At 33.9% G+C, this 26,993-nt stretch overlaps 3 protein-coding genes across 15 annotated transcripts; all 3 read left to right on the top strand.

The window, feature by feature from the left end:
* Positions 1-599: 599 nt before the first annotated feature.
* On the top strand, positions 600-12,727 carry LOC8278926 (1,4-alpha-glucan-branching enzyme 3, chloroplastic/amyloplastic). Of its 5 annotated transcripts, none has more exons than XM_002529411.4 (21): positions 600-1,022; positions 1,259-1,330; positions 1,634-1,698; positions 1,927-2,610; positions 3,279-3,451; positions 3,571-3,660; positions 4,140-4,215; positions 4,587-4,694; positions 5,639-5,729; positions 5,903-6,004; positions 6,826-6,928; positions 8,555-8,692; positions 8,842-8,913; positions 9,043-9,147; positions 9,471-9,548; positions 9,676-9,786; positions 10,139-10,219; positions 10,796-10,900; positions 11,202-11,287; positions 11,387-11,441; positions 12,148-12,727. In XM_002529411.4, exons 1-21 carry the CDS (start codon positions 745-747, stop codon positions 12,178-12,180), a joined length of 2,706 nt encoding a protein of 901 aa, XP_002529457.2. In that variant the 5' UTR covers positions 600-744; the 3' UTR covers positions 12,181-12,727. The 5 variants fall into 5 exon arrangements, with proteins under 5 accessions (XP_002529457.2, XP_048235254.1, XP_048235255.1 ...); XM_015725555.3 differs by having other exon boundaries at positions 1,002-1,132; XM_048379297.1 differs by lacking the exon at positions 1,259-1,330.
* A 366-nt stretch (positions 12,728-13,093) lies between these two features.
* On the top strand, positions 13,094-18,865 carry LOC8278928 (CCR4-NOT transcription complex subunit 9). 2 transcript variants are annotated; one of them, XM_002529413.4, is made up of 10 exons: positions 13,094-13,420; positions 14,692-14,763; positions 15,203-15,292; positions 16,022-16,064; positions 16,232-16,338; positions 16,574-16,669; positions 17,333-17,523; positions 17,664-17,733; positions 18,356-18,457; positions 18,551-18,865. In XM_002529413.4, the coding sequence occupies exons 1-10, from the start codon at positions 13,241-13,243 to the stop codon at positions 18,584-18,586; spliced, it is 987 nt and encodes a 328-aa protein (XP_002529459.1). In that variant the 5' UTR covers positions 13,094-13,240; the 3' UTR covers positions 18,587-18,865. The 2 variants fall into 2 exon arrangements, with proteins under 2 accessions (XP_002529459.1, XP_015581040.1); XM_015725554.3 differs by lacking the exon at positions 14,692-14,763 and adding an exon at positions 14,577-14,648 and having other exon boundaries at positions 13,097-13,420.
* A 385-nt stretch (positions 18,866-19,250) lies between these two features.
* Positions 19,251-22,712, top strand: LOC8278929 (ribonuclease 3-like protein 2). 8 transcript variants are annotated; one of them, XR_001535976.3, is made up of 5 exons: positions 19,253-19,846; positions 20,193-20,348; positions 20,465-20,844; positions 21,182-21,362; positions 22,079-22,215. XR_001535976.3 is itself a non-coding variant. In XM_025159167.2 (4 exons), the coding sequence occupies exons 1-4, from the start codon at positions 19,529-19,531 to the stop codon at positions 22,251-22,253; spliced, it is 978 nt and encodes a 325-aa protein (XP_025014935.1). In that variant the 5' UTR covers positions 19,251-19,528; the 3' UTR covers positions 22,254-22,712. The 8 variants fall into 8 exon arrangements, 4 of the variants coding, with proteins under 4 accessions (XP_025014935.1, XP_015581042.1, XP_015581044.1 ...); XR_001535974.3 differs by lacking the exon at positions 22,079-22,215 and adding an exon at positions 21,446-21,949; XR_001535975.3 differs by having other exon boundaries at positions 19,254-19,846; positions 21,182-21,445; positions 22,079-22,236.
* The last annotated feature ends 4,281 nt before the right edge of the window (positions 22,713-26,993 follow it).

Genomic DNA, 26,993 nt, shown 5'->3' with positions numbered 1-26,993 from the left:
TCTTTTTATAAGAACCACCGGTATGTGAAATCTTGCTATGGATAGTAGCACTTTAGAACAACAAAGGGCCATCAAGGATTGTGCAATTAGCCCTTCAATAAAGAGATGAATGATGATTCTTCGAACACTTCCAACTCAAACATGACCTTACAGCTTAACTGCTAACTAATAGTAAAAAAAGAAAATCAAAGACAAGATCCAATTTAAGGCATTTCGCTTCCACCTAGACCCTTCCCCACCCAACTCCTAAAAGTTAAACCTTTATATGCATAAGGTCCTCTTAGAGATGGCAATCGTTACTCATTTCACTATGGAGAAGGAGCTCACTTAGGTTTTGAGATATTAATGGCGAAGAAAAGTGGGAAATTGATTTTTATTGATTTGAATGTATGGTGAGAGAAGAACAAAACAGAGAATGGAGAATAATAGATGAGAATAATTGAAGGAGAGAAGTCAAATGACGGACAAAGTAATAAAATTAGAAAGAGATTTTTTAAAAAAAATTTATGATAAATATATTTTTATTACACCTCAGTATTTGACTAACAGATTGAATTTCTGCTAAATTCGCAGTTAAAAGATAGACTTAAATAGTTGTTTTTGATAAATCGTTAAGCACAAAAATGCACCTTCTCCCATTTTTCAAAAAAAGAAGAAGAAAGAACTTCTCACTAGTCACTACCCGCCATCCTTATCTAAAAGCCCAACTCTCCTCTGCTGTACTCTTGCTTCTCTGTATCAGATATGACTTCACTTCTCTCAACAAAATCCTTCTTTGCTCTTTACCCAAATAGCAATGCTCATAATCTTCCCTTCCAATTCAAATCTCAAAGCATCAATCTTTCTAACAAAATTAAATTCAAGATAGACTGCACAGCCGCAAATCAACCACCAAAACAACAAAAGCACTCTAAAAAGACCAGAGAAACTGAAACAGAAGACGAGAAAGGAATAAACCCAGTTGGGTTTCTCACCAGACTTTGCATTTCCCATAAACAATTTGCTCAGTTTCTTCGTGAAAGGTACAAAGTTTGAGAAAACTCAACTTGAAAGAAGAAGAGGGTTATATTCTGTTATATTGGAGAGAGAAAAAAAGAATGGAGCTTACATATTTCATTTGAATGATTCTATTGTGAGTCTGTATAAAGATTGTTCTTTTTCTTTTTTAGTTGAAGAATTGTATAATTTTGTTTTATAATTCTTTTCTGACATTTAATTGAAGTATATTATTAGTAATTATAGTGGGAAAATTCTGCAGGCATAAATCACTGAAGGATCTCAAAGAGGAACTTTTCAAGAGGAATCTTATGATTAAAGACATTGCTTATGGGTTTGTTCAATGAAATTAAACCTGTTTGCATGTGTGCGTATTTGTTATGTCTAAAACAAAATTCCACGTGGTTAGCTTGAATGTGTATTACCTTAGAGGGTAGACTTGTTTTGTAATAATAGCTAACTTATTTAATTTGCTGATGTCAGAATATGGGAAGCTTTTGATAGAATGAATTTTTAAAATTTTGGTGTTATTGTTGGTAAACTAAGTTAATAATTTTGTGCTTATTTTTCTAGCTGAGATGAAGTTGGTGGTGGTAATCTTGGGTTGAATTTGATTGTACTTGGTTTTCTTATATAGATTTGAATTGATGGGTCTGCATCGCCATCCAGAACATCGGGCAGATTATATGGAATGGGCACCAGGTTTTACATAATGCTCTTATTTTGTAAACATATTTTAGGCCTGCATTATTAGGTAGATGTGGAATTTGTTTTTTTTTTTCTAAAATATTTCAGTAAATAGTACCATGAATGGCTTTTATTATCACTTCTCATCTTCCTTTATGTCAGCTTCCTTTTCATTTATTTATTTTGCTAGTTTCCTGTCTATTTTGGCAAAGCACATGTGAATATTATGATGGATACATACAGGTGCTCGTTATTGTGCACTAGTGGGTGACTTTAATGGGTGGTCTCCAACAGAAAATTATGCAAGAGAGGGTCATCTTGGCCATGATGACTATGGATACTGGTTTATCATTCTTGAAGATAAACTTAGGGAGGGAGAAAAACCTGATGAACTTTACTTTCAACAGTATAATTATATGGATGACTATGATAAAGGTGACAGTGGTATTAACATTGATGAAATCTTCAAGAAAGCTAATGATGACTATTGGGAACCTGGAGAAGACGAATATATTAAAAACCGACTTAAGGTGCCCGCAAAGTTATATGAGCAATGGTTTGGGCCTAATGGACCTGAAACTATGGAAGAATTAGATGCAATACCACTACCAGATGCGGAAACGAGATATAAGGAATGGAAAAAAGAGCATGCAGATGATCCCCCTAGTAACTTACCTCCATTTGATGTGATTGATCAAGGAAATGAATTTGACATATTTAATGTTGCAAGTGATCCAATGTGGCTAGAGAAAATTCGTACTAAGGAGCCTCCGTTGCCTTATTGGTTTGAGACACGTAAAGGAAGGCAAGCTTGGTTGAAAAAGTACGCTCCAACTATTCCTCATGGAAGCAAATATAGGGTCTATTTTAACACTCCCAATGGGCCATTAGAACGTGTACCGGCTTGGGCAACTTATGTAGAACCAGGTAAAACTCACTTATGGTGAAAGCCATTTGTTGTTCTCTGACATTTTTTTTGAGCATCAGATACTTTAATAACATAACTTTGTGTCATTCCCTATTTGATTTTTCTGGTTTATGCATTCAGTGCACCTTGCTTAACAGTCAAATTGTTGTAAAGAAAGATTATTATGGATACATAATGTTGAATATAAATATTCACTCATCTGTCACCTTCCCCTTGTACATGCATTCATGATGCACATCCACATTGTATGTCTCTATCCTGAAACATCTTTGATGGGGTGTGCTTTTATTTGTCGTTCTCTCTCTCTCTCTCTCTCTCTCTCTCTCTCTCTCTCTCTCTCTCCATGAATGACATTATTAAACTAGGCTCTCCATGATCAGTATTCTCCTGGTCCTCTTACTTATTGGGCTCTACTTTTCTCTGCATAATAAATACATTCCAAAGCAGCATCTGCTGCTGCCGAATAGGGTTCTTCTGTATAGCAATTTCTACGCTCATCCAATGCTGCAAGGACTTTGCTGCTTGCTTGTAATTATTGTCTATCGCTTATCCTTATCGGGAATAATCTTGCAGAGCTTTAGTTCTTACTTTTCGTCAATTATGGAAATTATATATAGTATTTTACTATTGATACTTCGCATATATGAACCTTGATAATCATTCTCAGGCACAGATGGGAAGCAACCTTTTGCCATCCACTGGGAACCACCCCCAGAATTTGCTTACAAATGGAAAAACACTCGCCCAAAAGTGCCAAAGTCCTTGCGTATATACGAGTGTCATGTTGGAATTAGTGGCTCAGAGCCAAAAATATCTTCTTTCGGTGATTTCGTAGAGAAGGTGGATCTTTGTTTTATGGCTTATGGCTTATGGCATGATCTATCTTTATTTATTTGTTTTGCATAGTATAACGTGTAATCATTTTGTTCCATTTCTGTTCTACACTATTTCCATAATAGGTCCTTCCACATGTGAAGGAAGCTGGATACAATGCAATCCAGTTGATTGGCGTTGTTGAGCATAAAGATTATTTCACTATTGGTTATAGAGTAAGCCACTTTCTGTATCTTGTTTAACATTGATATATGTAAGTTTCCCTGAATTCCAGACATCCAAACTTTTGATCATTGATTTGACAATGATAAGCAGAATTATCGGAGAATCTCTAGGTTCTAGATTAATTAGAGACCCTGTTTGACATTTGTGTTTAAGAAGGGAACTTACTATGGAAAAACTATTGTATGATTAAATATTGATGGTAGAAGTGAAGTTCAAATTATTCATGACCCATTGCTGGTGAATAATTATTGCTATGGCTAGTTCCATTTTATTAAAGTTTGTTTTTCTTATAATCCCTACTGTTGTGCCTGATACATGTGACAGGATCGCTAAATTTAACTTCATCCATTTAACATATTGCTGCCTCATTTACAGTTAATCATTTTATACTTTTGTCATGTTATGTTGTGACTGAAATTTTCTTTAACATCTTCCATGAACGTGAGTAAGCATCTCTCTGGCAATGCAGGTCACCAACTTGTATGCTGTTAGCAGTCGATATGGCACTCCTGATGATTTCAAACGCTTGGTTGATGAAGCACATGGTTGTCATTCTTCATCTGATTCTCTCTGGTCGATTCCTTAACATCATGGATTTTATCTATGCTGTGCAAGCAAACTACTTCATTTTTTTGTATTTGCTTATGTCAAATGTTTTGACTTGCAATTTTGTGTTTCAGCATCGTTTGTGATTTGGTTTTTTTTCAATGTATGCTGACAGGCATATGAAATGAAAGTAAATTCACAGACACATAGTGTTAGCAATTGACTCTTGCATTGAATATACAAAATTATCCATGATTTTTCTTGTATTCTTATTTTTTCATTAGAAATATGTCTTAACATTGGCTGCTCCTATTTGATGCTAATCTGTTGATTTCAACTTATGCTAACTTAGTTGGCTTTCTTTTCACAGGATTAGGACTACTAGTGTTCTTAGATATCGTCCATTCCTACTCAGCTGCAGATGAAATGGTTGGACTCTCACTTTTTGATGGATCAAATGATTGCTACTTTCATACTGGTAAAAAATCATTCATTTATTGGCAAACCTAATTCATATAGTTCTCAGATTCTGCTTGCCTCCTAGCTACTTCATCAGCTAATATGTGAAATAAAATATGTTTCACTTGCAGAAATATCATATTCTAAATGTTAATACTTTGCTGTCCTAATGTCCTATAATATTTAGTTAAGAAACATGCTTCAATCATGATGCGATGTACATAACAGGCACTTAAGGTTATAATAATCAATTGTGACTTGTTGAAGAGCAAACACAAACCTAAATGCCATATAGCTACTAAAATAAATGCTCATTTGATATGTATTTATGGCCAGTTTTCTGGAAGAATTCATCCTTGTGATATGTGTATGAGAGAGAGAGGTAATTTGGGGGGGTTTTTGTATGACCAGTCCTGATTTGCAAAAAGGGTTCGAATAGCAATGGAAAACGTCAATTGGGCATGGAGAGAATTTATTTCTTTAACCTTAAGGGAAATGGGGATTTCCTCAATATTGGAAATGGGTCGTCTAAGTCTCCAACCCCACCCCCAAAGAAAATGAAACTTTCTGATTAATCAGATGTAATTTTCCACTATGAACTCAGTGAATAATACCCTCTTTTGGCCTGAAAGTGTGAAGAAAAATACTGCTGGCAGATTACCAAATTCGGGAAGTTGATAGTGTGTTTTCTGCTCTAAAGCTATGCAATCTGAATTTTCACAATGATCTAGTTCTTGTGCTTCAATGAACTAAATTGCTAGAGCATGCATATGCTTCTGGTTTTGCATGAAAGCAAATACATAGACTCAGCATGTGACCTTTCAACTATTTTAGGAAGGCATACTCAAATGCAACAGATTTTTTGATACAATGGAAAAGTCATAGATGATGCAGTGACATTACAAGCTACTCAATGGAGCTTTTCTATTTAATACTAATATTCTACACTCACTGTTTGAATAGGTAAACGTGGACATCATAAATTTTGGGGTACTAGAATGTTCAAGTATGGGAACCATGAAGTGATGCATTATCTACTCTCAAATCTTAACTGGTAAATCTAAAGCATGAGCAATGTTTCAATTTTCTAAGTCATGTGACTGTGAGCCCCATTTTATTTATATTATCTTCTGTTCATTGACTTCTTAGAAAATCATGTGGTTTGTCTCAGTCTGCCTCTTTGGGTAGGTTTTCTTGGCATTGCTTACGTAGATGATATTTGAGCAGGTGGGTTGTGGAGTATCAAATAGATGGTTTCCAATTTCATTCACTCTCATCAATGATGTACACACATAATGGTTTTGCTTCTTTTACAGGCGACTTAGAAGAGTAAGGAATCTGTTTTCTCATAATCTCATCAGTCAATTCTTTCATGTTGATATGAACCGTCCACATGAATTTCATGGAAGAACTTTCATTTCTTAGATATGACTAAATTAAATGAGTTGGCAACCAATTGTGTATTTGTACCTGCTGGACAGCTTAACAAAATACTATCTTTTTGTTGTCTGTTATCAAAATCTACACAAGTGAGGATTAACAAAAAAAAGATATAATTATACCCAATTTGACAAGAATGCTATGTTTGCAAAGCCACCAATATTCTTACTGTGAAAACTATGTCATCACCACTGCCCTTCCCCTTACCCACCATAATGGAAACTATACCATAGCCTTACCTGGAGCTTTAAGTGTTGAACCTCTCTAAACATGAGCCACACTCTCAACACATGAGCCATACTCTCTAGGTTTAAACTTTACCTGGAGCTTCAATGTTGGAATCCTCTCTAAATATGAGTCATGCCCTTAGCATATGATTTTCTAGAATGGTTGAATAATATTTATCAAGTGCTTAAAGCAGTGCTATAGCGTATTTAGTTGGAAGCTAAAAGTAATATGGCATCTTGGCCTTGGCTTAGTGGTATGCATAGAAAGAGCAACTAATATTAGGGGGAAAAGGGCCTTTTTGCAACACTACCAAAACAGAGTCTTTGTAGGCTTCTTTGGTTGCTCATTAGCATCCATTGCTATGGCTTGATGCTACTTTTAGTACAGCATTCAATCTAACAGTTTTCCTCAATTTTTTATGCACTGCACAAAAATGATTGTGGCTAGAGAACTAATTTGAAAGTTTTTCTCTTTGATTGCAGGTACTGTAATCAATATGTCGACAGGGATGCATTATTGTATCTCATATTGGCCAATGAGTTATTACATACTATTCATCCTAATATAATAACAATTGCTGAAGATGTAAGTAACTATATTTTTCATATTTCTCTTTGTTACAAGTTGTATTTATCCTACATCGCTTGGTTACTAGGCTGTTATAGTGTATATAAGTGGATTGTGCACCCTCTTCCTTTGAGCTAGCTTTTGGGAATGAGCTCTACCTATTAGAAGTTGTATCTATCCCACATCACTTAGTTACTGGGTTGTTATAGTGCATATATGTGGATCGGGCGCCCTCTTCCTTTGAGCTAGCTTTTGGGAATGAGTTCTACCCAAGCCCATTTATCATGGCACCAGAGCCGCCTTTTGTCTGCAATTGTGGGTTTGGACACAGCCCGTTTGCATGTCACGCTAAGCGTGAAGAAGGGTGTTAGAAGTTGTATCTATCCCACATCGCTTAGTTACTGGGCTATTGTGGTGTGTATATGTGGATTGGGCACCGCTTTTCTTTGAGCTAGCTTTTGGAAATGAGTTCTACCCAAGCCTATTTATCATGGTATCAGAGCTGCCTTTTGTCTGCGATGGTGGATTTGGATCCATCCCGCTTGCATGCCACACTAAGCATGAGGGAGGGTGTTAGAAGTTGTATCTATCCCCACATCGCTTAGTTATTGGGTTGTTATAGTGTATATATATAGACTGGGCATCCTCTTCCTTTGAGCTAGCTTTTGGGAATGAGTTTTACCCAAGCCCATTTATTATGATATTAGAGCTGCCTTTTGTTTGCGATGGTGGGTTTGGACTCAGTCCGTTTGCATATCACGCTAAGCATGAGGGAGGGTGTTAGAAGTTGTATCTATCCCACATCGCTTAGTTACTGGGCTGTTATGGTATATATATGTGGATTGGGCACTCTCTTCCTTGGAGTTAGCTTTTGGGAATGAGTTCTACTCAAGCCCATATATCACTCTTTACTATCCTATTCCTTTATTTCCTTGTAAATGAACTTATCATGCTAAATTTGATAGCGCATATCTTTTAGTAATATGATTGCATAATGCAGTCAACACCTAAAAGCAGTAGCCATGCAGTAACAATCAGTCTATGTTTTTCAACCTTCAACCATTACAGATACTACAGTTTTCAAAAATAGATTGTCCAGTTAGATAGGTGTATGCTTCTCTAAATTGATAGCTGGCATTAGGAATTTACTTTCGACTTTGACAGGGTCCAATTAGGTGATGCGGTTCATTCAATGTGTGTTTGAATAATGTGTCTTTAGCCATATCACTTGTTTGCTTGTTTCATGATTGCACAATTTCTTTTCATCATTGTGAGATGGGTAAATATGTGTTTATTGCACTGAATAGGGTGTCGTTGCCCTAAAGAGTTCTTATAGCTAAGCCTAGTTAGATTTTGCATCTAGTTGAATTCTGTACCATGTATACACATGCTACAATGGCTGGGACAAAGGGTCGCGATTCCACATGGGGGAGCTAATTCCATAACCTATGGAACTTCAGTAACTAACCCAGACGAAGTGTTGCATCACCATCCTATTAATTATGGCTGTACTTTTTACCTATTTTTCTCTGAGCTTATAATGACCCAAAAATTGTTTATTGCAAGTACTCCTCAATGCCTTTGTAGTCGTTTAGCAAAATACAATATGAGGGTTTTAATAAAGTTGTTTCTTTTGGTGCTCAGGCAACATATTATCCTGGACTCTGTGATCCAACTTCACAGGGGGGTTTGGGATTTGACTATTATGTCAATGTTTCTGCATCAGAGATGTGGTCCTCTTTTCTCAAAAATATTCCAGACAGTGAATGGAGCATGAGCAAGGTTGTATTGTTGATTATCACAGATCCTCCATCAGATGGGATTTTGTTTCTGTGTATAAATTCCTTACCAACCAGTTCCTTATTTGATTATCATAAAATATTTTTCTATGGTAATATTCATATATTGATGAACTTACTTCTACACTGTAGATTGTCAGCACATTAATGGGCAACAAACAAAATGCAGATAAGATGCTTTTATATGCTGAAAATCACAATCAAGTAATTGTCCACTTGAGTCTCTTTCTAGTAATTAAAAGTTTTGCTCTAAAATAGTAAAAACTATTATACATGACTTTACTTTATGTGTTTACTTAATGACTCTTTCCACCATTACATTTTCCATGCTAGTCTATCTCTGGAGGGCAATCATTTGCAGAAGTGATGTTTGGTGAATTTAAGGACCATACGCCTGCCTCAAAAGAACCATTGCTAAGGGGATGTGGACTGCACAAAGTATGCATAATTTGTTCTTTATTTCTTTTGCTCTGATTTAGTCACTTTCTTGATGCACTTCTGAAATATAAGTTGCCCTTATTCTTACTCTGAATTTGAAGAGTAGAGTAAATCATTTTTGCATGTTACTGATAGGGTTTTCCCTTGATCAACTTCCATGAATTTTCTTTTCATATCTTTCATGAGTGCTCTCTCTCCCAATAGCAAAAATGTAGTCAAGTTGCATGGAAAATCTAATTCATCATTTCTTTTTTAAAAAAATATCTCCATTCCTTATTTCTATTTCTTTGCTTTCTGAACTATTTTCTTTCATCTTGAGCTAGATGATCAGAATGATTACCTTCACAATTGGTGGTTTTGCTTACCTCAATTTTATGGGCAATGAATTTGGGCATCCCAAGGTGAGGTTCTTTATTTTTCCATGTATTGTCTTTTCAAATGTTTTTTTGTATGGTTAAGGTAGGGTTTCTGTAGCTTTGATATAATGCAGTTTATTATTTGTTAAAGTTAATAATCTTCTCATGTTAGAGGGTGGAGTTCCCAATGGCAAGCAACAACTTCTCATATTCACTTGCTAATCGTTGTTGGGATCTGCTGGAAAATGAAGATGTACATCGCCATTTATTCTCCTTTGATAAGGTTTATTTTATAACTTTATGCTCATATTATTGACACATGATATATATGCATTAGTATCTGAGTCTAATTGTGTCGGAAGTGACTTGGAAATTGCATCGTTTCTGGAAAATTATGGAAATGTTATGCAATTTAATTATCACTATAATTGTAGACATAATTGGTGCAATATATTCACAATCAACATATAAATGCTACTTGGAAGGTGATATTTCCTAATTGTTTTTGCACTATGCATTTTCTAATCTTGAAGCGATCTAGTGTAATTTTCATGAACCATTCTTTTCTTTTGGCAATTGATCACAAATCTGTGATTGCTTTGGTAGTGAATTAACTTTTTCCTCCTGTATTCCAGGATCTAATGAATTTGGATGAAAATCAAAAGCTGCTTTCAAGAAGTTTGCCAAACATTCACCATGTGAATGATGCTAACATGGTACGGAAGTTGTGTTTTTCTTTTTCTTTTCTGCATTCAGAGGCAGCCACATGTAGATTTGGGGGTGGGAGGTTGTTATTCATATAGATTTTAGTTGTCTAAACCAGGTACATAACAGATCAAAAAAAAAAAGCTACTCTGGCCTTTCTGCTTTAATTAAAAAGCTTTTGGGACTTTGGGTATTCATATGGATTTTAAACCCAGTTGAATTACATACAATCCAAACACTGCAGTGGCCCTTCTGCTCAAAATTTATTATTTAGGAATGGATGAAGTAAGGGTATATGCTTTTTGAAACATGTATCTTACACCTTCTGTGGACTTGCATCTTTTTAAACCCTTTCTTTTTTTGCAGAAGCACTTCTCAAATTGTTCAATAGTATGTTTTAGAAACATCATATGGATGGGGCATCTCTCTCTTTCTGAATGTGAAATGGTTGTGAATGTGTTAGCTATATTTCTGGTTACATGATTAGTTTGGAGGTCACTTAAATTCTCACTTTATTTTTGCTATCACATTAGTTTTCCATGCCTAGTAGTATTGCCACTAAAAATAGGCACCTCTTTTCTGTTCAGGTAATATCCTACATGAGAGGTCCTCTTCTCTTTATATTCAACTTTCATCCAACCAATGCATACAAAAGATACAGTGTAGGCGTAGAAGACGCAGGAGAGTATCAAGTAAGTCATAGTTTGATGCCATTTTATGATGTATTTAATGGCAATATAAGGTGAGCTCGACGATCAAAAGAAAATTGATTATTATGATTTTGAGCAAGCCGCTGTGGTGAAATCGGTAGACACGCTGCTCTTAGGAAGCAGTGTAGAGCATCTTGGTTCAGTAGAAGCTTATGTGCACAATTCTCTGTGTGTCAGCTTAAGCCTATAAAATACACTTGTGTTTAAAATCACTGTTCCTAGTATGGCTTATCCTCCTTTCAGACATCCTGCAGTTGCATTAACAGCTCTTAATGATGTACAGATCATTCTAAATACTGATGAGAAGAAGTATGGAGGTCAGGGGCTTATAAAGGTTGACCAGTATCTTCAAAGAACCATGAGCAAAAGGTAGCATCTTTCCTCATATAGAATTATTATCTGCATCATATGTTTTTATTTCTTGTTTAACTTTTACGTGGATCTCATCTCACCTTTCTGTCTGTGCAGAGTTGATGGCCTTCGAAATTGCTTGGAAGTGCCCCTGCCTAGTAGGACTGCCCAGGTTGGTTATTGATTACTTCAGCTATTATTTCCATGTTTCTGTGGAGTGGCCATCTATCTAGATCGGTTACATAAACTATATGTCTGATGTCCTTCTGCTATACCCACCATTCTTTAGGACTTGGAAAAATGCCAAATGATGGTAATGAACTAAGTTTGTTGCAAACATAATCATGGTTAATTAAAACCAACCAACATTAACCAGAAACATTGGGCCAAATTGTTAACATTTTAATAAGATTTCTATCATTAGTATTAAAATGCAAGCAATGGCTTTCACCTGGTAAGTTCTTCTTGATCATTAAGTAGATTGCTAGCTTAAAGATACATATACTTCTGAACCAATGCTGCTTCTCCTAAAACTGAAAAAATTTTGGAAACTGGAAAATATTCTCCTTAAAGTATGCTGTCTCACCAAATTTAATTCATAAACTTGTTCCTTCATCAGTGAACATCTATTCGGCCTTTGTGGTTAACTAATTCAGTGGTAGCGCCTTTGCACCATGAATGCTATCTGTACTGTATTTTCAGTCGAAAGAATTTGTGTTGCACCCAGAACCATTAGGACTAGAAGGCAAACTTTATTTTCAATTATGTCCAACTTACAACGATTCCACTATTGCTTGTTTTCTTAATTCAAAATTCACATTGTTCATATGAATTTTGACGTTTGAACAATTTCATTCTTTTTTTTTTCCAATGTGCAGGTTTACAAATTAACTCGCATATTACGAATATAAACCCTTTTTGACACTTCTCTTCCTCGTAAACACCGGCAAGGCAGACTCTCATAAAGATGAAAACCAATGCCTATCGGTCATGCTGAGCTTACATGGGTGTTATATCATTTCAAAGGGAAGATGTCCCTCTTTGAAGGCAAGTTTCGTGAAACCGGGAAGAACCATCCTTGTCAATATGCTCAAGACTCTGGAATCTTTGATCATCTTTGCAAATCTAAAATACTAGCAGTTGCTGGTTGGTGAATATTGCCTGTGATACTTGAAGAATTGGCAGGTTCAAGGTATCTGAGACAGAAATCTTCTTCACTCACTCATCAGCCAATGGAGTTTTCCCTTCACTCATCTTCACCTATCTCTTTCTGTTGGAGACATATAAATGACTGTAATCATGGTGAGGGAATGGAGAAAAAATAATGTATAAGACTAGGTGGCGTGACTTCAAAATAATGCAGCATTTTAGGTGAAAGATTTTAAGTCAGAACTCTGGCTTGGCAACTTTACTTGTGATGATAAAGATTAATGCATCTTTATATCTTTCTTTCCAAAATATTAAGATAAATATTTATTTTTATTGATGATTAGCTTACTCAAAACAAAATGAGAATCAGATTAACATAATATAATTTTGATATTTTTCATATTCTATAGATATAATAACAAATTTAATTTTAATATTCATCACAGTTTATAAAGATAAATAACAAAATAACACATTAAGGTAATCTGGTTTTAATAGTAACCATAACTGATAAAGATAATAACTTAAGCTAACTTTTAGTAAAAAAAAAAAAAGGAAAGAAAATTGAAAATTTTAGTTAAAAGTAATAAATAATAATTTTTAAATCGTGGTTTGACACAAAGACAAAAACTCCCACGCGCATGTAAAGCACGTGTCCATTCTACAAACAAAACCAAAACTGAAACCTTTGCTTGAAACTCGAATCTCTCATGGTTTTGGATTATAAAACAGACCGAAAATAAATAAAATCAAACAGTTTATTATTATAGAAAGAAAGGAACTCCGAGAAACTGAAAGAGAAGGGAAGGAAAAATTTTGAGAATGGCTAATCTGCCTCAATCTTTGTCGATGAACGCACAGTTCGGCGGGCCAAGCGCGTCGACTCCGACCGCAGCTGGGGCTCCGGCTAATAAGGACCGGAAGATGGCGTCCGCAGAGCATTTGGTGCTTGACCTAAGTAATCCTGATCTTCGAGAAAACGCTCTTCTTGAGCTCTCTAAGGTATAATTTAAAACCACTTTTTATCACTCCTTTTAATTGTGTCGCTTGTTGTACTTTTTGAGTCGTTTTTTTCTTTTTCTTTTTTCGTATGTAAATGGAGCTGTGAAGGCTAATTACGCTATGTTTAGCAATTGCAAAAACAGAAAATTGTTTGATCGTTTGGATTTTTTTTTACTCTTATTTATACCTAAAAAGAGATTAATATCTAAGGAAAACTATATTAGTTTGGTTTCATTTAACAAATTAGTTAATTTCCCATTGCGTTTGTTAATGTGAAATTTGTTGGCGGTGATAAATTTGGCCAGTTACATTGTGGATTCTTTTACGTAGTTGGTCTTATGTTAGTCTTGGAAACTGATAATGGTGTAGGTGTCTTTTTTTTTTTCAATTAATTAAATAGCTTTGGTTTGATTGGAGAGTTTCCGGTAGCATTTGATAGTGATACTAGATCACAATCATCATCTAGGCGCTGCTACTCATTATAGAAGATTGAACATTCTGAAAGAAATACAGGCAACATATTTGATATCCTCACAAGTTTTATCCAATGTCTCATAAGTCTTTCATTTGTATAGGAATCAATTTTAATTTTAGAGTATTAATATCATAAGTATCAACATATGTAGAATTTCAGTCAAAACTCAGTTTAATCGCCTCTGGAAGATGTAATATCGAAGATTGGTGGAATATATGGCTCAATGAGAGGGTAGGTCTAGAGGTTTGCTTGTATAGATTTGTTCACATGGTATAACCTTTTTATAAACAAAAAGGACTTGCCATTTTTCTTTTGGTTTTGATTTTGCAAGAAGTATGTAACTTTTATTCTTAAATCAGAAGTGACTGCAATCATATTTGAGTTTCTGTAATGCTTAGGCTTATGCTATCACTAGTTCTATTTGTCATGCCTTTGTTTGGCTAATTTTATACACATGAAAAGGCCCAAGCATGAATTCATATGAAGTTTTCTTCTTATTATTATTACAAACAACTAATAGAATCGTGGTCGAGTATTAGACTTCTACAATAAATGGATTAGACAATCGTAATTTGTAAATTTTTTTCCAATGTTCTGTTCTTTAAGTGGATGCAATTAGCTACTGAGCATTTGTGTGCTTTAATTATAAACTGGAATCTGCCTTTTGGTTTCATTTTTTAGAACAAGGAATTATTTCAAGATTTGGCACCTTTCGTGTGGAATTCTTTTGGTACTATTGCTGCACTCATACAGGTATGCCTAATAAACTTGTGTTTTTTTTGTTTTTATTTTTTAGAAGAGAGAATTATTTCAAGATTTGGCTCCATTGTTGTGGAATTCATTTGGTACTATTGCTGCACTTTTACAGGTATGCTAATGAAGTTGGTATTAACATTGTTTTCTTTGGTTTACGCACTTCTTTGACATTTGAAATAAAGTCAGCCATCTTCTTGTCTAGTTGCCTATTGGCTTATGTGGTTTTGTTGCTAAGCAAAAAACATTGCACTGTTGTTACAAAATGATTTCTGTCCAACATGCCTGACTGGAAGATGAAGATAGCACTTATAGTTGGGTGAAAATGCTGTAATTCTTATATTTTGTTAGATTTCTTGAATTAGTTTTTTGGGTTGTTAATTGTACGTATGAGATATGACTGTGTGCTCCCCATAGGCAACTTTTAGTTGGTGGTTAAGAGGCTGAGTGTGCTGGCAATATTTTTTGTTGGGATTGTATATTATTGAACTTCTTAACTATCAGTTTCTTCATCTGTATTCCCATAATATTCGCATATTTTTTTTTACTTGCAGGAGATAGTCTCTATATACCCTGTTTTATCACCACCAAACCTTTCTCCTGCACAATCAAATCGAGTTTGCAATGCTCTTGCACTTCTTCAGGTGAAATATTTCCTTATCTACTATCCTTTTATAGTTTTTAGAACTATCATATTGTATATATTTGAAGTTGGAAGTTGCCCTATGCATATGTTGTCATACATAATACATTTTCCATTAACAAATTTAAAAATAAGATTATGTAGCTCTTCTATCTTCTACAAATATATATTATGTTCAGGTGGTTAATACTTTCTGTCAAAGATTAGAATGCTCTGGTTTCTCAGTTAAATTTCATGATAAATATGCCTGGTGCTTCACATAATTATACATCATAAGTGTTAATCTGAGTTGTCTAAATGTTCCTGGTGATTCTGTTAGAACTTCGAAGACTAGATAGAACTATTTGGATGATCCACAATTTACATGTCTCGCGGAAGGTGGAAAAGCTAGAGCTAGTTTATCAACTTACTATTCTATGATATTGTTGAATTTCTTGTTTTGAAAAGGAAGATGCTTCCCAGTTTACTCAATTTACTTTCCTTGTAACTGGATGAAAAGGTTTAGTTTATGTGGAGCCCAAAAAAATGCTTGTATATGTAACTAGATGAACAGACAAGCCTCCTATTTCTTATTACATGATACCTGCTTGTTTTGCTTTCGTGCATTGAAGGTCACTACCTAAAATGTTTCAGAATGAACTAAAGTCTTCTGAGTTGCTTTATGTTTTTGTATTTCTTTCTTCGGTTTGAAGACATTTCTAATGTTTGTATTAATTACAATGTCTTACAGTGTGTAGCCTCTCATCCAGACACAAGGATGTTGTTCCTCAATGGTATCTTGTTCATTCACTCTGCAGCATAACTTTTCAGACCTTTCATTTCTTTTCTTACTTGTATCTTCTTGTTCATGGGAAAGAAAATTTCTCACAAGCTCCAGGCAATGATATAGGTTGATCAATACAATATTCATTACTCTTGCAATTGACTTTTGCCTTTGCAGCTCATATACCTTTGTATCTTTACCCTTTCCTTAATACAACTAGCAAGTCAAGGCCTTTTGAGTACTTGAGACTTACCAGTTTAGGTGTCATTGGTGCCCTGGTGAAGGTACTTATCCTTGGCGTTCTTCAGTTGCTGAAGTTCATGTTTTATTTATAAATGTTCCTTTTTATTCAGTTTTAAAAGAATGCAGTATTAAGATATCTTATGTTGTTAAAAACAAGATGTTTTGCATTTGGGACAAATATACTTGCATTTATCCACACTAAAGAAGACATTACTCAGTTTACCTGCTTTGATCTCCACTTGATATTTGAAAATTTGGTTCTATTTCCCTTTACAGGTTGATGACACTGAGGTTATTAGTTTCCTTCTCTCAACTGAAATAATTCCATTGTGTCTGCGTACCATGGAGATGGGCAGTGAATTATCGAAAACAGTTGAGTGTTGAGTTCACTTTCTTTTCACCCAAATAGCTAGACTGCTATATATTGTTGTACTATTTATTCCTTTTGAAAATGCATTGTTCTTTTAATAAAATTCCAGCATGTTTTTGTAATGAATTTAATTCAATTTGGTTCTTTAAGTTTTATTATTTTCCAGTCATTGGAAGAACACTGTTAAATTTGAAATTTCTTCAATTCAATACCTTAAGAGTTTTTTCTAATTAGTGGAGAGAAGATTGTGATTCTCTTTTAGAATGTCCAAAATCGTTTTCTTGTATTATCTCTTCTGAGCTTAGAATTTCAGTAAATTACTTAGATGGTGGTAAAGAGGCTGTTCTAGAAGAAGATTTCACTTAAAAGTATTGTCTCCTAAAGCATGTTGTCTTTGAAGATGTAGATCTTATGGAAGTTAACTATACCAAATGTAGCTTAATATTTCTGTGTATAAGATGACTCTTATCTGAAGACCTCCTTTTAGAATGATAATAATGGGATTGTTGTTCCACATAGTTACTGCTTCTGGCAGCGATCGTGAGATTGCTAATATCAATCTTCCTGATAAATTTTCTTGTGTATGCTCTCCATGGATATTGTTTTGGTTTTTGCTGCTGTTAGTCTACTTCAATTACTTTAGCAAAAGATTTTCCTGATGCCAGGTTGCGACATTTATAGTGCAAAAGATTTTGTTGGATGATGTTGGCTTGGATTATATTTGCACCACAGCAGAACGGTTTTTTGCTGTTGGTAGAGTTTTGGGCAACATGGTTGCTGCACTTGCTGAACAACCCTCATCTCGGTTGCTAAAACATATTATTCGATGTTATCTTAGACTGTCAGATAATCCTAGGTACATTGCATAATTATTAGTTGCTCCAAGAAGCATGCTGCCCTTCCTCTTATTCTCCTTTCTTTAACTTGTTTATTTTTTTCTTCACAATATGTGGTTCATGTTTACATTGTGCATGTCCTGTGGTCTTTGCATTGCAGGGCTTGTGACGCATTAAGAAGTTGCTTGCCAGACATGCTAAGAGATAACACCTTCAGTAGTTGCCTTCGGGTAAGTATGGTTTGTGCAATTTGTGATGTCAAAAAGTAAAACATGGTCCTTTGCGAAAGGAAAACTGTTGGTTGTTAGGGCAGTCAAATGGACTTGGGTATTCTTGTGGGGTCTTCGATGATTCTTTTGCTAGATGGTGCAAGCTCTTTTTTATATTGTTAATAACTCCACATAATAAGGGGACAAGTTTATGTGCTGCAGCTACTGCATGAATTTTTGTATCTACTGACTCTGATTTACTAGAGTTTATTGGTTGCAAATTTGGAACAATAACTGGTAACTCAATTGAGGAAGTTCTTAACTGTTAATTATGGTTCAGAGATTATCTCTATGTTCAAGTAAATTTGATCCTAGGGGCAGTTGATTTCATGTTTTAGGCAGGTGATTGTTTTCGAACCTGGAGTTCCTTTGGAATGAGGAGTGTGTTAACATCAGTTTAATTCTAGTATCAATAATACTTTTCCTATTCATGATTGTTTAATTGACATTAATGATAACCAATTTGTGTGTATAATGATTGTTTACCTTTTCATGATGTTGAAGGGGGAAAACATCACTGTTCATGCTTAATCTAGTTTCTTTTTAAGGTTCGTAATTTTGTGATCTTTCCTAATGGTTCCAGGAGGATCCGACAACAAGGCGATGGCTGCAGCAATTGCTTCACAATGTTGGAGTGAGTCGAGTTCCAGGGCTTCCGGCTGGGGCAGCATTTGAGCATATGCTGGTGAACTAGATTAAACCGTGCAACTTTCTTTTGATTTATATCCATTGTTATTTGCAATTCTTCTAATTGCGTCTATGATTATTGGCTAATCAGGTGTCAAAGGCAGATGACTCATTGTCTTACTATTAATTATGATGTGAATTAGCATCATCTGGTTAAGGGTTTGTTACAAAGGAGAATGGCATGGAAGAGGGATAAAGAGGCTTAGTATTTCTATTATTCTTGTTATTATTATTTTTTTGTCTATGGCTATTTAATGTTTAAGTTAATTTGTAATTAAAGAATATTCAATAGCTAAAGCTGTTGATCTAGAGGGGGATGCTTCCAACTTTTTTATGGTTCAGATTGTCATGAATCAATCTTTTAATTGTCTATAGTAGTAATTTGGACATCTCCATTTCATGGATTCTTCATAGTTTTTCGAATTACATATTCTATCACTTAACAGTTATAACTTATATTTCTTAGACCATTTACTATTTATCTCTGATTTTATACTATTTCCTTTTTAATTTTTTTTGTATAATATATAAACCGTCTTCAATATTTTACTTGTTACCTAAAATGTTATTATGTTTTGAAAATACAATTAAAAAAATTAAATTAATTTAATTTGGTCCTCGACCTTTGTAGCGTAACAAATTTAATAATAAAAATAATATCTGTTTTATTTTTTGATAATTTAAAATTAAATTTATGAATTTTAGTATTTTGATAAATTACGGAAATAGTCCTTAAACAGGTCCAACCCGGTTGAGTGTAAGCAACCAGGGGTTTGGAAAAGTAAATGGGGGTTCAAGGTGTATTTATTTTGGATAACGCCTCTGAAAGAACAATCAGATGACCTAAGAGTTCCAAATATTAGCAACATGTGGTCAAACTCTGAACTCTCACTACACGACATCACATTCTACACAGTGTAAGATTCACTCATTAATAACAAATCGACAACCCCCGCTTCATTTCCGCGCGTGATTCCACTGTCATCCGAAACACGGCAATACCCCACCCACCTCTCCCTGCATCTTATAAATACCAAATTCCGCAGTGACTCGTAAGACCACCACGAAGATGGAGGCATCGTCATCAATATCTGCAGTAGAAAAAATCTTGAACTACACTTTCAAGAACAAGCAACTTGTGGAAGAAGCTCTAACACACTCCTCTTACACTGCCTCGCCCAATTATCAGCGCCTCGAGTTCATTGGCGACGCTGCTCTTGGGCTCGCACTCAGCAACCATGTCTTTCTCGCTTATCCCGATCTTGATCCCGGTCATTTGTCCTTGTTGCGTGCCGCTAATATCAGTACTGAGAAACTCGCTCGCGTTGCTGTCAAACATGGCCTCTTTCGCTTTTTGAGACACAACGCTACTGCTCTCGATGACAAGGTTTCTGTAAACAATTTCTTCGTTGCTGCTCTGTTCTGCTGTTTTTAGCAGTAACATCAAAATTGTTGGCATAATAGGCACTTTAGTCCTTGTCTTTCAAAAACGTGTGCAAAAGACGAGATCTTTTAGTCCTAGGAATCGGCTAAGTGATTTCCAAAGACAATTTTGTCCCTGTTGGATGTTTAATTACTAAGAGATGTCAGTTCTATACTTGACGAAAATACAAACGGCAGTTTAATTGAAGGACTAAATTGCCTACTTTTGGAACAACAAAGATGAGAGTACCCATTAAGGCAAACCTTAGGGGGTTTCATTTTAATTAATCTGTTCTTTTTTTGTTATATAGGTAAAGGAATTTAGTGATGCTGTGCTGCGTGAAGAAGATGAGGCAGTTGCTCATGGGGGCACAGTGAAAGCGCCTAAAGTTCTTGCTGACATTGTGGAGTCTGTAGCTGCTGCTGTTTATGTCGACGTAAATTTCGATCTTCAAAGACTTTGGGTGGTACGAAGATAAATGTGATTATGTGCAGTAATTGCTTTATGATATTTCTTTTATAAATATGTGTGCGAGTATATACACATGTATATGTATGTATGGTGTTGTGTTTTCTTTTCTAGATATTTAGAGGTCTTTTAGAGCCAATAGTTACGCCTGAAGACTTGCAGCAGCAACCGCAACCAATGACAATGTTGTTTGAGCTGTGTCAAAAGAAAGGGAAGGAAGTCGATATCGTACATTGGAAAAGTGGGACAAAAAATATTGCTAGTATTTACGTCGATGGAGGTTTTGTGGCCTCCGGTTCTTCTGAACAAAAAGAAACTGCAAAGCTTAATGCTGCCAAGGGAGCTTTGCAGAAGTTATCTCATTTGATGCCTTCTAACCTTGGTCATTTTGAAGATGTCCTGAAGACCATCGGTGGATCATTTGAGATTGAAGGAGCAAAAAGGAAGCTACATGAACTCTGTGGCAAGAAAAAATGGCCCAAACCAACTTACAAGTATGTAGTTCTGCTTATTAACAAGTACATATGTTTGCTCACATGGCCATACTAATTACATATTCTGAGACTACGTTATGTTAGAAATTATTTATTCTATTTCTTTTTTATGTTGTGTCCCGATAATAAAGTCTTTGCTTGCTGTATGGTCTCAGTCTTCTTGTTTGATATTACTTTTATGCTTGATGAGAAAACTAATAGTTGTCTGTGTGGTTTCTCTGCTCTCTGCAAGACCATAACTGTTCAGCTTGCATTTGATTCAACTTTTTAAGTCTCTTCTTTCCGCCCTAATCAATTCCTACTCACCTATCAATAACCTACGATTTGCTTGAATCAGTTCAGAGAGCCGCCAACTGGTAGGAGAGATAAACTGGATAAGATGAGACTTCGAGATCATTTATTTTTCTTTTCAGCTTGGAGGGTGTATTGGGGCATGGAGGAGCAGTAAATAAGTTGGGGCCTTGGGTTGCTAGGAGGTCAGGGACTTGAGAAAAGCTATAGTGGCCTATGGAACTGAGGTGGGGAATGACTGCTAATATTAGTAAGGCTTTATAATGCGGAGTTCTTATGATGAGTAGCTGATCTTACCCTTCTACTCCAGGTTGGACAAGCAAAAAAAACTACGCTATTGGTAAATTATGTTGATTAGGCTTTGCCCTATAGCTGCTTTGGTGGCCAAAAAGCTGTTTTTGGATCAAGCAAGCATAGGGCAAAACAGATTTGACATATGAACTGAGCAGTTCTTGGTATGTTTGCCGTTTGAGTTTGTATTATATGTAAATCATTCTTCATATACTGACACCAAGCTTCTCTAGAGTTTGTTTCTAGGTGATTCACTAGTTCTAGAACATGAGGTGGGGAGAAGAAATAGCATGACCTGTCATGCACCATTTCATAATCTCAGGACCGAAAATTCTGAGTGCACTCTCTGTTGAGAACTATAAGTATACAGGATCAGAGAGTTAGATTAGCTCTAATTGTTACTTTGAACTCTTTCCATTCATTCAGCTGTAAAAACTAGCCAATGGTTTAGCAAAGATACAGTGGAAACTGAGAATTTGCTACTTGACAAGTTTCCATTCATTTGTAGTTAGTTCCCCATCTACCATGAATATATGTTTTTTCGCCCGGCTGTTTTTTCTTTTAAACTAATCGACTCTTGTTACTCTTGCTCTTTTGTGATGTCTTCTACGTATCAAATTATAATGCTTCTTTTATTTGCTTTGACATGCAGCATTGAGAAAGAAACAGGTCCTTCACATGAGAAGAAATACGTATGCTCAGTTCAAATTGCAACTGTGGATGGTGTGCTCTACATGAGGGGAGATGAAAAAATGAGAGTAAAAGAGGCAGATAATTCTGCAGCTTCACTGATGATACGAGCTTTGCAAGAATCAAATTATCTATGATTCTGTTATCCCGAAATTATCTGCAACATAATCTGTAATAGGATTCTGCACCTGAAGCTGTCTGTATCTTTGACCAAGTTTATTATTGAGTGGTAATGCCCGCGTTATCCTGAAATTTGTGAGCAGCTTTGTTTGCTCAGGATTGGTCAGTGATATAACAGTGTATATATAATTCCTGTCTTCTTAGCTAGTTTGGGGCTATTTGATAACTTGAGAGTTGAGATGGCTATGTGGTTTGGCTGTCTGGACTTGCCATAGTTGTTGAGTTGTCTCACGAGTTATACCAGCTAGACGCTAACTTCATGTATCATTTATGTCTCTAAACATTTGCTTCCTGCGGTAGAGCTTTGAATTGTAAAAAAAAATTAGTGTATACTGCAAGCTTTTATCCAAGATTGTGCGTAGTGCAGTTTCTGAGAATGGTTTAAATCCGGGTTTTATGCAAATTTTGAGTGCCTATCTAGACCCACTGGAAATGGAAGAATCTACTTTTACAAACCGTCAGATGCCCGTCATCAACAGAAAAGTAACTATCAGGCCTTTGCTTGCTCTCTGTTTAGCATTTCAACTGCTATTTATTACAGTATCAAGCTTTCATTAGTACAGAGGACGGCCCATTAGTTCCATTGCTTTAACAAGTCCGTGAATCTTGCCACTTTAATCTTCATATTCTGTCAAGCAGCAACCCTATTAGATTATTGACATAGAATCTTCTTTATAAATAGGGGAAGAAGTAAAATCATCTTCTCTTAAGCAAGGCAGAGTTATATTGAAGCTTACTTAGTGGAGTTCTATTATCCTTTTTTACAAAATTAAGCTTTGGATAAGCCTGCGTGAATAAGGTTAATTAATTTTAGGGATAAGTATAAAAAAATTACTATATAGTTTTACAGTTTTACACTGTTTAGTATATGATTAATTTTAGGGATAAGTATGAAAAGATTACTATATAGTTTTACAGTTTTACACTGTTTAGTATATGTAATTTTTTGCAAAGATATGTGATTACAGACCATGACATAAAAGTATTTCATCATTTAAGAAATTTTGATTCGCAAGAATTTAGTTATATTTACTCTAATTAAGAAATCACTAATCTGATAAAATAGATTGGACAATCAACTAATAATGTTTTAAGTTATTAAACTCTAAATTTATTATCAAATATAAATAATATAATAATAATAATAATTAATATTAAATTCTTTTAAATCAAGATTTTTTAACGGTGAATATTTCTTTTTGTTATATTTTTAACCACAAGGTACTTTCTATACTTGTCTCTCACCCTTTCTCATGCAATCAAAAGTGAGATTGCAGTGCAAAAGTTTTTTTAAACAAATATATAACTCTCTCCTTTGCTTTCACAACTTCCAAGAAAATTAAACTATATATTCACACCCCTTGAATAAGATTGCAGTATAAAATTTTGATGCAGCACATCCGGTAAAAATTTAAAAAATAATAATTAATAATTGATTTAGTCTAAATTAGCTGCAGATTATTTTATCTCTATTTTATAGCTTTTTCTTATTAATTGATAGTTGATTTAATTTTTATTTATTGATTTGGATATTATTATCCTTATTAAGACTTATTAATAATAACTTACTTTTAATCTCATATAATTAAATTTTTATATTTTATAATAAATAATTAGTACTTTGAGATTATTCATAATGTTTAAATAATTATAATTTTTGTAATTATGGTATTTGAAATTAGAAATTCTTATTAGTAGAGTTTAAATTTTTATTTTATTTTTAAAATAACTTTTATAAATATTTTAATAATAAATAAAATTGAGCTAAAAAATTAATTGTAATATTTTTTACTTATTATATATTATTATATTAATTTGTATCACTGAATATAATATAATATAATAACATATATTTACCAATAAATTATACCATCAATGGTTATTTAATATACTAACAACAACTGCTAATAAAATTTTACTAAATGGTTTAATTTATCAGCCATCAACTACCATTATCCGCCATCAGCTACCAGCTGTATTAATCAGTCGAATCAAATAGGCCCTAAATTATAAACAATACTTTCTATTTTACTCCATAATTAAATTCTTATTAATAAAAAGAAAAAAATAAATAACAAAAGAGAATGTGACTCTTGAAAAAAAATAAAAGATATATATATATATATATATATATAAAATATACTTAAGAGTCAATTTCTCCCTCGTAAAATTTAAAGAGAAAGTATATAGCTCTTAATTCATTTTTAAGAGAAAAAGATAACTAAGGAATTTGTTAAAAGTTTAAATTTTACATATACTTTTTATAATAAAAAAGAAGCATGACTTAAGAGTTCGCAATGATGCTCTTAGAGTGCTCAAGTTTTCTAGTTCACTGTATTGAATATGATTGGAGAATTAGTCTTTGATGTTGTTCTTTAAGCATTGAGTTTACTAGTCATAAAATAAAAACAGAAAAATTAACTAATTATTATAGAACTATAATAATCTTTTAAGAAATTTATGAGAGCTTAAACTTAACAGCTAGCAAGGATAAGATGCTTAGCATGCAATAGAAAGTTATTACACCAAAAGGTTCAACAAGATTTATTCATGTGCACAAATCTAAGAGATGCTCATCAAGTTGTAATAATATGATGTAAATGTGGACCCATTTTGATTCACATCACACTATAGATTTTCATATCCAGAAAAAGAAGAAAGAAAAACATAACAAAAAGATGACTGCATGCATCACAATGATTATAACTTAAATATATATCCAAAAGAACTTTAAAAGGGAGCAAAACCCATGAATCTATTTTCTGATGGCTGGCCTCCAAAATAAATGACTAGGAAATGTCACAAACTGGCATGAGAATATATTTATCAAAGGGAAGCATATATAAGAGATGAGAATATCCAATTCCATTTTGCAAGCAGCCTCTCCAGAAATGGACCACCTCAATAAGGCACACATAAATGGAACTTTAATCTATATTTGAAAAAGAAAAGAGTGTCGTCCTCTTTTGATTGTATTACTTATTGTTATTTTTCATCCATCCCCACCATAAAGAGTGATGAAGATAAAGTGAAGAGGAATGAATTGAAAAAGGGATTCAACTTTTACAACAAAAGAAAGGGAAACATAGAAAAAGTTGAAATCCTTTTGAAAACAAACGGTCCAAGAACATTCCTGGAAACTTACCCCACTCGACCCTTAGGGAAAATTCTGCTTTTGAGAAGGATCATATACCCCCATCATCTTTCTTTCTGCACATTTGATTTGGTTGGTACCACCATTTATCCATCAGAGAAATTGCCTTACAACCTGCCAAACAAATGATATCATAGTTTATAAAATTAGGGTATATATATTATAATCATAAAACATATAGAAAATTATGTATTCTTTTACCAAGTAAATTTTATAAAGATCACTTGTTGGCTTCCTTAAGAAATGCTTAATGTTAACATTTTTTTTTAAAAAAAAAAAAAGGTATAAAAGCTAATATGTTGGGGGGGATGACCCTTAAATAGTGTTTACATGCATCAAAGGTTGTACAAAATGTAATAAGCATGGAACTGTTCTTCATTACTAAGAACTGTCAAGTTATTGTCATAATAAGTTGGAGCAATGTATTGAGGTGACCATAAAACAAACTTCTAAATGGTAATCAAACTAAAACCCTGTGGCATATATACTTATAAAGTGAAATGCTTGATATTGAGGTTTAAGTGTTAGGCGAAAGTTAGATTTTATGGGTGTAGATTGTACAGTTAAATTGTAGAGCTAAGATTTGTCAAAAGTTTCGATATCCTCTTTTTAAGAATAGTTATCAAATTAACCAAATCATCTATTTTCATCAACATGCATCTGAATATGAACTTCCATATACTTTGGATAATTCATTTGTTTGTGGTAAATATACTAATGTAGCTTTTCTAAGTATTTATTGAACTCTTTCTTTCATTTCTTTTTATATTGTTTTCTATTTTTAAAACCTTTAGTTAAATAAGATAGAAAAATAGTTCTATATCTCTAATGTATTTCTGAATGAGCTTGGAGCACGAATAAATTTAGATTTTTTTTTTATAAAAATATTTAATTAATATTATAGAGATAATTATAGTTGAACTCGAGATTTTTTTATTATAAATGCTCTAATACCTTATAAAAAATAAACTATTCCATTAAAAAATTTAAAATATTAGAATAAGGATGTAAAAATAATTTAATATCAAAAAAACCAAACTTGTGCAATATCTTTATCTTAAAAGTAAATAGCTAAGGTAAGAGGTAGCTTAGTTGGCGAATAGGTGTCTCTATTATTGATTAGAGTTGACTGTCACATTGGAGACGATAACAACGTTGCTTCATAAAATTTACCTTAGGTTGGTGTGAATGGTATACATTAATTTTTCTTTTTTTACTACTTGAATTCTGGTTTTGGAGTTCAAATTTATAATCTCATTTCCTTCAATAACTCTAAGATAATATATTTGCATCATAACAATTTCATTAAGAAAAAGTATTCAACACCTTTTTTTTTATACATATATAATTTGGAGCGTGTCGGGCAGGATCATTACGAATGGTAAAATATTTCCTTAAGAGGTCTAACGCAGGTGCATAGGTGCATACCTAAAATCTAAATTCGGCACCTTAATTAAACTAAAAGAAATTATTACCATTTCATTTACATATGGATCAATACTTTTTTTTTTAATATGTTGATGAATAAATTTATCTTGAGGTG

This window comes from Ricinus communis, chromosome 9, assembly GCF_019578655.1.
Source record: "Ricinus communis isolate WT05 ecotype wild-type chromosome 9, ASM1957865v1, whole genome shotgun sequence".
In the NCBI taxonomy this organism is placed as follows: domain Eukaryota; kingdom Viridiplantae; phylum Streptophyta; class Magnoliopsida; order Malpighiales; family Euphorbiaceae; genus Ricinus; species Ricinus communis.
Note: the sequence above shows the minus strand (reverse complement) of the source record. Positions and strands in the feature narration are given on the sequence as shown.